This window comes from Phacochoerus africanus, chromosome 4 (assembly GCF_016906955.1).
Source record: "Phacochoerus africanus isolate WHEZ1 chromosome 4, ROS_Pafr_v1, whole genome shotgun sequence".
NCBI lineage: Eukaryota > Metazoa > Chordata > Mammalia > Artiodactyla > Suidae > Phacochoerus > Phacochoerus africanus.
The window spans coordinates 10,123,639-10,133,486 of NC_062547.1; the positions used below are offsets into that span (position 1 = coordinate 10,123,639).

At 48.0% G+C, this 9,848-nt stretch overlaps 1 protein-coding gene across 3 annotated transcripts; it reads right to left on the reverse strand.

Moving 5' to 3' along the window:
* Positions 1-2,301: 2,301 nt before the first annotated feature.
* Positions 2,302-8,531, reverse strand: TMEM216 (transmembrane protein 216). 3 transcript variants are annotated; one of them, XM_047775584.1, is made up of 6 exons: positions 8,275-8,519; positions 7,533-7,634; positions 6,849-6,954; positions 6,637-6,729; positions 3,148-3,349; positions 2,302-2,869 (listed from the first exon to the last, which is right to left on the reverse strand). In XM_047775584.1, exons 4-6 carry the CDS (start codon positions 6,680-6,682, stop codon positions 2,854-2,856), a joined length of 264 nt encoding a protein of 87 aa, XP_047631540.1. In that variant the 5' UTR covers positions 6,683-6,729; positions 6,849-6,954; positions 7,533-7,634; positions 8,275-8,519; the 3' UTR covers positions 2,302-2,853. The 3 variants fall into 3 exon arrangements, with proteins under 3 accessions (XP_047631540.1, XP_047631539.1, XP_047631538.1); XM_047775583.1 differs by having other exon boundaries at positions 6,849-7,422; XM_047775582.1 differs by lacking the exon at positions 6,849-6,954 and having other exon boundaries at positions 8,289-8,531.
* Positions 8,532-9,848: the final 1,317 nt, after the last annotated feature.

Below are 9,848 nucleotides of genomic sequence, written 5' to 3' on the forward strand. Positions count from 1 at the left end.
GAACCAGAGAAAGGATGCTGTATGTGTAACTGGTAGGGTTAACAAGTAACCCGAGTAGAAGGGAAATTCCCTGAGGGGCTGTGATCACGTGAAACTTGAAGGAAAGAAAAAAAACAGCGGGAGTGCTTCTCCAAACTTAAAGCAGTGTTCTCAAATTGAGTTCCATCCACCGTCACCTGCATCTCAGTTACATGCCATGCTTGCTAAAAGGCCTTCCTGTGCTGCGTCAGTCTCTGAAGTCTAGCAATCCAGTTTTTATGCTCCAGATGACTTAGGTAAACTGAAGTGTGAGGACTGCTAGTTTACGGAAGCAAGTACATTCTTCACTTTCTAGGGGCCACCATGTGGTATAGAAAGGGAAAAGGGCATGACCTTTGGGTCCCCTCTAGGTTTAAATCCCAGTGTTCACTGTTTAAGCTTAATACCCTTGGACCTGATTAACATCCACGTTGACTACTTTCTGCCTTATAGGACTTCCATGGATTAAATATACTCTGCAAGCACTGAAGGAGTATTTGTCTCCTTTAAATTGCTGCCATGGACTAGAGCCAGTTATGTGAGTCTGCGTCCTAAGTGCTTCCTGAAGTGAGCCAGACTTCAGCCCCTGGGAAGGCCACTGCAGTCACCTGACAGTGTTAGGTATGAGTATGAGTGTGGATACCTGAGCAGGCCTCTGCCAGCTCTTGTGACCAGGGCCTGTTCCTTTGCTCTGTCCTCTCCGCTGTACCAGAATGTAAGTCCTTCAGGTCTGGATGGGCTATAGTGGCTTCCCGTGACACTGCAGTGAGTACAGCCTCTGACACATTAACCCTGAGAGACTAGCTGCGCTGACTGCCGTCCACACTCTGTGTCTGTTGAATGATGCTCTCCTCTGCTGTGACCAACTGCATCCACACCGCTGGCTCCAACAAGCATCAAGAAGGATGAACATCTATTGAGCCTTGCATAGGAAACACAATGCACTAAGCTTCCAAATAACCATGAAGAAAATGAGAGGACTTCCTGTTCTAATCCTATCCCATTTCAACCATTCATTCTCATGCTCATGTGGTACCCTTAAGGAGTGCAATTTACTTGATCCAGATTGAGACACAAAGTTTCCAAGCAGTGCGTAACCAGTTGTGCGATGCTTGGCTGTGTTACTTCCTCATCTCTAAACTTGCCCAGTGGGGGATTAGGTTGAATTGATCTCTAGAGCCTTTTTGAATTATAAGCTTTCAACTTAGAGACAATTTAGAGACAAGTTCAGTTGTCTCTAAACTTCCAACTGAACTTCCATTCATTTTTCGGTGTTGCTGGGAGGGTCACCTTAAGCCATGAAACTCTAAATGAAACAGCCATGAAGAATGATTTCCTCAGTTTGATGCCAGTGATTTCCTCAAAGCAGGGCTAGACAAAAAAGCAGTGACTCAGAAAATCAAGGTATTAGTGGGATATGTGATTGAAATGTCAGGGAGGTTCCTACTGGCTTTTTTACCGTTTCACACTTGATGAGACTTGTCTACTACAATCTGGATGGACCCTAAAGACAGTTTGCGGCGGGGGCAAGGACATAGGAAACAAGAAGAGGCATTAGCGCCTTGGACAGTGGAGGCCTACACTAGATGAGAATGAGCCTGCTCACAGGAAATAAGCAGTTAAAAACCAGCATGAAATGCTTAAATTTCAATTACTTTTTACTTTGAGTAAGAGCAGATGTTCTAGGACTCATCTGACACCAGAGGGGCCATATGGCTCAAGGGTTCCTAAAGTGGATTCTGTTATGATTCCTGGTGGCTTCTTGGGGCTTTAAAAAAAAAAAAAAAAAAAAAAAGCCACGATTATGCAGGATGAGAAACCGCTTTAAAGCTAGTTACTTGGAGAAGGGAATGATACACTCATTTAGGGAAACATTTCTCCAGCTTGAAGAACAAAAGTATGTGTTGTTTTTACGTTAACTTGAAGTCCTAAAACAAATGACCAGAAAACATTGGTAAGTTTAGAATATGCTTCTTCCAGTTACTCACACCTCACCTTGGAAAGACGACACTTTCTACAAGAGGAAGGGGAGACAGATGCTGGCTTTGAGGGAGAAGTGAAGAATCTAAGCAGTCAGGATACAGGTGCTGGCAGGGCTGTCGGGATTAACTGACGCTGGAGCGGTGGGAAGAGAACCAGTAGGCCACCCTCATCGCTGCCTGTGTGTCCACACCGGAGCACGAGGCAGCGCTGAGGATGAACCGCTGGGAGAATCTCTACGTTTTCTTGGAGCGGGTGAGATTCTAGGGACGGAGGCCATAAGGAAAAGACGACAAGCCCCACAACAGAAAATACACATTTATTATAAAATAATGTTTGTTTCATGATGAGAGTAGAAAAATAACACTATGAGCTACTAAAAAGTCCTGGAGCTCAGTCTCTGAGAAATGGGACGAGAGGCTTCTGCATCCCTCCGGGAGCAGGCCCTCCTGAGGCGCTCCACGGTTTACAGGACATGTGAGGCACAGCACACACGGGGGTGTGGCTCACGTCCCACCTAAGAAGCCTACACGGTCTGCACAAGATGCTCTGGCCACGACGATCAAAGAGGAGACCGGGAGGTCAGAAGGGAACTGGTTCTGAGAAGGGCCAGGAGGGGCTCAGCCTCGCCCCTCCCTATACGGGAGTGCACAAGAGGCCTGGGCTGCTGGGCCTGGCTTAGAAGATGGTGCCCAGCAGACTTAGGCTCCGTTTGTTCCCCAAGTGTCTGTGCTGAGGGAAAGCTGCCACCTTTCCCAGGACAACTTGACCCAGCATTCCTCACTGGTGTGGCTCAAGTACCAGATGTGTGTGTGGTCTCAGCCTGTGAGGGCTGCTGGCTGACAGTTTTGCATGTCAAATCCTGTCCCTACTGATGGGAAAAAAAGAAAATGTTAAAAAGACCAGTGAACAAGAGCAGCTGGCCTGAACGGTTCTGTATTCCAAGCCTCTTGGCCCCAAAGAACAAGGAGGATATCTTCCCAGTTCCCTAAGTGGGTAACCACCCTGCTGGGAAAGGCAGTCCTACAGACACCCTTTTCCCCCGTCAAAGTCCTCTAGACCCCTCGGGTTTTGGAAGAAGAATGAACCCCTCCCGGAGATGGGAACCCAGCCCTCGGGGGACAGGAGATGGCCCCTCAGCAGCAGTACCTGGAGAAAGCCGTCAAGGTGAGCACCTCAAGCAGCAGCTCTGAGCCACAGAAGAAGAGCAAGATGCTGTTCATGACGGCTTCCAGGCGGAGCACATACGTCTGCAGCAGCAGGTAATAGGTGGCCATCACGGCAGATGGGAAGGTCAAGGCCACACTAATACCAAGTGGCATCTGTCGTTGGCAGAGGTTTCCCTTTGTACCTGTCAGACACAGCCCATGGAGTCACCTCCAAGTGGCCTGCTTTCCTAGGCCTCAGAGGAAAGGTGGGTGGAATGGGATGGACTGGCAAGCAGAGAGAAATGGTTCTGAATGCTGACGTGCAGATTTATAAAGCGGGCCCCACTGTGTTCGAAACTAGAGGCTCTGGAGCAGCTACAGGATTGGGGTCATTCACTGGAAGGTCCTGCTTCCAGTCTGGCTCCCAGTCAAGGGACAATGGGATCTTTGAGGAAAAAAAACTTTTAGGGCCACGACCTCGGCAAGCGGAAGTTCTCAGGCCAGGGATTGAACCTGTGCCACAGTTGTGGCCTGTGCCCCAGCTGCAGCAATGCATGATCCTTAACTTGCTGTGCCACAAGGAACTTCCTCAGATTTTTTTTTTTTTTTTGACTTTTTAGGGCCACACCCGCAGCATATGGAGGTTTCCAGGCTAGGAGTCTAATCGGAGCTACAGCTGCCAGCCTACACCACAGCCAAGCAACATGGGATCTGAGCCGTATCTGCGACCTACACCACAGCTCACAGCAATGCCAGATCCTTAACCCACTGAGTGAGGCCAGGGATCGAACCTGCAACCTCATGGTTCCTAGTCAGATTCATTTCTGCCGTGCCACGATGGGAACTCCAGAAAATTTTTTTATCTATTACCAAAAATACATAATCACTGAAAACTTTTCAATTAATACAGAAAATTGTTTTTTAAAATACAGAAACTAAAAGACCCTGTGACTCACCTCCTAGATAGCAATTATTACAGAATGATGCATATACTGTTCAGACTTTTTGTATGTGTATAGTCACACATCACTATTTGTTTTGTTTTGTTTTTTGCTTTTTTTTTTTTTTTTAAGGGTCGCACCTGAGGCATATGGAGGTTCACAGGCTAGCGGCTGAATTGGAGCTGCAGCTGCTGGCCTATGCCACAGCCACAGCAACACAGGATGCAAGCTGCGTCTGCAACCTACACCACCGCTCACGGCAATGCCAGATCCTTTACCCAATGAGCGAGGCCAGGGATCGAACCTGTGTCCTCATGGATGCTAGTCCGATTCGTTAACCACTGAGCCACAATGGGAACTCCACATATTACTATTTATTGTTATAAAAATAGAATCATACTCTGCATACTGTTTTGCAACTTATTTAACCACTTCGCATAGCCCTCTTTCTACACATAACTACCTTACTCTTTTTTAATAGCTCTGAACAATTTCATTGAGCCAGTATCACAATTTATTTAATCCTGTATTGATAGATGTTTAGGGTATTTCTCATGGTTTTGGGTTTTTGTTTTATTTTGTTTTGGGTTTTTTGGGTTTTTTTTTTTTTGCTTTTTAAGGCCGCACTCACGGCATATGGAGGTTCCCAGGCTAGGGGTCAAATCGGAGCTGTAGCCGCCGGCCTACGCCAGAGCCACACCAACACCAGATCCGAGCCGCATCTTCGACCTACACCACAGCTCACGGCAACGCCAGATCCTTAACCCACTGAGTGAGGCCAGGGATCAAACCCGCAACCTCATGGTTCCTAGTAGGATTCACTTCCACTGTGCCATGATGGGAACTCCTATTTGGTTTTTTCAACCAGTTTTTATTTGTTTGTTTGGTTTTGGCCATATCTGCAGCCTGTGGAGGTTCTGAGGCCAGGAATTGAGCCTGAGCCACGGCAGCGACCCAAGCCACAGCAGTGACAACGCCAGATTCTTAACCTGCTGCATTACCAGGGAACTCCCTCAACCAGTTTTAGAAGTGAAATCGTTAGGTCTAAGAATATGAATTTTAGGAGTTCCCATTGTGGCTCAGCAGTAATGAACCCGACTAGGATCCATGAGAATTCAGGTTTGATCCCTGTCCTCGCTCAGTGGATTAAGGTTCCGGCATTGCCGTGAGCTGCGGTGTAGCTGACAGATGAGACTCGGATCCCGAGTTGCTGTGGCTGTGGTGTAGGCCAGCAGCTACAGTTCAGATTCGACCCTAACATGGGAACTTCCACAGGTGTGGCCCTAAAAAAAAAGCAAAAAAAAAACAAACAAAAAAACTATTAGCCAAAAGGCTGCACTTATTTATATTTATATCCCATAAATAAATGGGATGTAAATACCCACATGAGTGCAGGAACAGAGACTTGTTCCTCAAACAGGCATTTGAATTCTGGGTATTTGGAAATCTTTTTAATCTGATGGGTAAAAATGTCACCTTGTTTTTCCAATTTGCTTTTTATTAGTGAGTTTGGGCATTTTATAATGTTTACTGGTCCTTTGTGATTCTTCTTTTTTTTTTTTTTTTTTTGCCATTTCTTAGGCTGATCCAGCTGCATATGGAGTTTCGCAGCTAGGGAGCTGTAGCCTCTGGCCTACACCAGAGCCATAGCAATGCGGGATCTGAGCCACGTCTGCGACCCACACCACAGCTCACAGCAACACCAGATCCTTAACCCACTGAGCAAGGGCAGGGATCGAACCCACAACCTCATGGATACTAGTCAGGCACATTGACATTGAGCCACAACAGGAACTCCCAGTGCACTTTTTTTTAGGGCCACACCCACGGCATACGGGCTGAAATGGAGAAGCTGCAGCTACCAGCCACAGCCACAGCCACACAGGATCTGAGCCATGTCTGCGACCTACACCACAGCTCACGGCAACACTGGATCCTTAACCCACTGAGCGGGGCCGGGAATTGAGCCCGTATCCTCATGGATACTAGTTGGGTTCTTAACCTGCTGAGCCACAAAGGGAACTCCTCCCTTGCTAATTTTTAAAACGAGGTTATCTTTTTCTTAATTCTTTATGTGAACCTCTTTTGTTATACATGTTGAAGTTATTTTTTTCCCTCAGTGTATGTTTTAACACCGTTTTCAGGGATGAGATAACTCATGAGGGATTGCTCTGTACCTCTGGGGATGTAAACTTGTCCTAGAGAAATCCTTTTTCAGAGAACCGGAGGGGACCTTATTGCTGATCTACTGCCCTGGACATGGAGTTACAATGAAATCTCTTCTCCCAAGCAAACCAGTGAGAGGAACCAGGCACTCCTGTAGTTAGATAATTGGGAAGGAATGATCTAATATCTCATGCCGCCACCCACCTGTGGCCCAACAGAGCAACAGACAGGTAAGTCTTGACCCCAAGTATGAAGCCGCCTGAAACTTCAGAGAGGGTGTAACGGGATATGCCACCAGATCCACTCTCTCATTGTGAGCCAAGGTTAAGTGCTTTTCCAGCTCATCTCGCAAGGAATGGAAATAGCCTCTGGACAACACTCACCAAAAAACAGTCGAATTGCTTCAATGCCAAGATAAAGGAAGAGCATCACCACATCCAGGACCAGATTGGCTGTTGGATATGGTAGCAGGAGACCTGCGATACAAAAGCCAGAGTTTGCAAACAACGTCGAACAGCACACACAAGGTCTCCCACTCACTTGGGAATAAAGAGAACATGAGTCTTATCATGTTCTCTTCCCATGAGCTACTTACTGAGATACGGGCAGGATCCGTTAACTCATGGTGCGGCTATGTCTGTTAGAGGCAGGCTCGTAATTATGGGCTTTTACTCCTAACTCCAAGAGTCTGTGGGGCTCTACTGCATATGGAATGGATGGGTGGTCAGTGGGGACCTGCTATTTATAGCACAGGGAACTCTACTCAGTATTCTGTGATAACCTACATGGGAAAAGAATCTGGAAAGGAATGGAGATGTGGATATGTGTAAATGAATCACTCTGTTGTACAGCAGAAATTATCGCAACATTGCAAATCAATTTATAGTTGCAATCAACTATACTTCAATAAAACCTTAAAAAAAAAAAAGAGTCTGTGGGGATGCCACTCTCCAGTTATCAGATCAGATGTACACGGATATACAGGCGCTGAATAGCTTCTGAGGGTCACCAATGGGCTTAAAGTGGAGTTCAGCAAAGAGAGGTGACAGGGGAGAGTCAGAAGGGAGAAGCCCCCATTTCCCAAACTCAAGAAATTCTTGCTGAGTGGCTTCCTACTGAATCATTCTCAAGGAAGCCATCTGATGAAGAGACCTTGCAGTGAAGAAGAGCTGCAGGGGAGCAGAAAAGAATGAAAAAATAAGGCTTTGGGTGGGAGCTGGCTCTGGGCTGAAGTGGGGAAGGGATGTTGGGGAAAGGGTAGTTAAACCCCAGACCTTACCTTTATACAGAAATATGAAGAGTTCCAGCAGGAAATAGGTAGCATAATACCACCCGTTCAGAAAGAAGAGGATTTCCAGAGGGGTGGAAGACAACCGTTTACCTGAAAATAGGAGCACAGAGAAAAGAGACGGGCTGGAGGGCAGGCAGCTCAACCCCAGTTATTTGAATGGTTCTGTGTCTAACTTGGAGGAAACAGGAGGCCGCAGCTGGTGGAAAGGGCCACTGGCGGCACTTCTGATTGTTGATGAGAAGGGTGTCTGTGTGTGTGTGTGTGTGTGTGCACGCGCGTGTGCGTACAGAGTGTGGAGGGGTTTCAGCTGACAGAAAGGGTCCCTGGGGGCACTTCTGTTTGCTGATGAGGAGTGAGTGTGTGTGTGTGTTTCCTTCAATCTCCTCCTTTCCAGAATCGCCATCAAACTCTACCGCTTCGGCTTTGGGGGTGAAAGTCAGGGATCTAACCTCGTCGCTATTCAGGAAGGAAAACTGGGACCCAGAGACAGCACTGGCCAGTGTGAAGCCACGCTGCAAATTCCTATTGAGCAGGCCTGGAACAGGCCGAGCCAAGGATTTGGGGGTATTTGAGACCCACATCTCGAGACCTTCTGGCACTCAGGGTGGGTGAGGCTGCTAAACCCTGCTGTGGACATGTGAGGAGAATGGAGGGTTCAGGTCGACGCTGGGAGAGAAGGGCGGGGTGGGGGGGGCGGAACTGAAGGGATCAGGACCAGCAACTCACACACCTCCAGAACCTCACCTCGCGGCGCCATCTTCAGTCCCCATGGAAACTGCACTCGCGGCTACAGCGCTCCTGGAGCAGCGAGGCGTTGCCGGAAGCGAGGGACGGAGCGGCCCTGGATTCGGGCCCTTCTACCCGCCTGCTGCACTCGATGGTTAGCTGGGGCCGGGGGCGGTCTTGTGACGGCCACGCCTGCGCCGGGAGGAGCGCGGGCCGCAAACGGACTTCGCTGGGGTTTTGGCCGAAGACTGATAAGAAAGCAGATGATGTTGTCTGCAGGACTCCGAGGGCGGGGGCAGCTTTCGCCCCGCCCCCACCCCAAATTTACCTGGAATTGTTCGAAGCAGCCAATAGTGGTAATGGGGGCAATGCCAGTATATATGTGATTTTGGTGAAAGGGGTGGTACAATTTAGCGGAAAGTTACTCTCCTCTGGTGAAGTTTCCCGCTAGTCATGAGGAGCAGGCATCACCATGAAGGATTTTAGCGCTTTTCTAGATATGAGGAGATGGCAGGGTTGGGTTCATAAAGTCTTCTCCCCAAAACACCTATCTGAAGACCTGTTTCTTCCAGTTTTTTTGGGGGGGACACAGCCACACCCATGAAATACATATGCTCTCATGTAATAGGCTTTCATGCTTTCAGGCTGAGTTGTTGCATCACTCGTTAGGACTATATGGCCCACAGGCTTAAATATTTACAATCTGGCCCTTTAAGTAAAATTTTGCTGACTCCTGTCATAGACGGCAAGGAGTACACTTGCCACCACTCCCATCGGTGCTAAAAATAGGCAATAAGATTGAAATAACCAACAGCAGGAGCATCATTGTGGCATCCTGGTTCCCTGGTACCCAGGGCCTATGAGTAACACAATGAGCTTGAGTTCGGCAGTGAGAGACCTTGGTTCTTATCTTCCTTGGGGGAAGAATTCAGCAAGGTGACCAAGACCGTGAAGCAGGTGCAGTTTATTAAAAGCACAGTATGGAGAGTTCCTGTTGTGGCATAGCTGAAACGAATTTGACTTTTATCCATGAGGATGCGCTTCCATTCCTAGCCTCGCTCAGTGGGTTGGAGATCCGGCATCGCCGTGAGCTGCAGTGTAGGTCAGAGACAAGGCTTGGATCCTGAGTTGCTGTGGCTCTGGCGTAGGTCGGCAGCTGTGGCTCTGATTCAGCTCCTAGCCTGGGAACTTCTATATGCCTCAGGTGTAGCCCTAAAAAAGCAAAAATAAAGTACAGTATGTGTGGCATTCCCTGGTAGCTCAGTGGGTTAAAGATACAGTGTTGTCACTGCTGTGGCTCAAGTTCAATCCCTGGCCTGTCACTACTGTGGCTCAGGTTCAATGCACACCACAAGTGTGGCCAATTAAAAAAAAAGCACAGTACATGTGAAAGAGCACACAGGGGTGAGCTTACAGAAAGAGCTGTGTACAATAAGAGTGGCTTCTATAGCCTTTATGGGGGGCCGGTGCTCCAAGTTGTCAGGAGTAGGGTGTTGTCTCTAGCCAACTATCTTGTTTGTGCCCATATTTCTACTGACTCAGGGTCCTTCCCGGTGGCATGTGCATCTTTTGCTGATA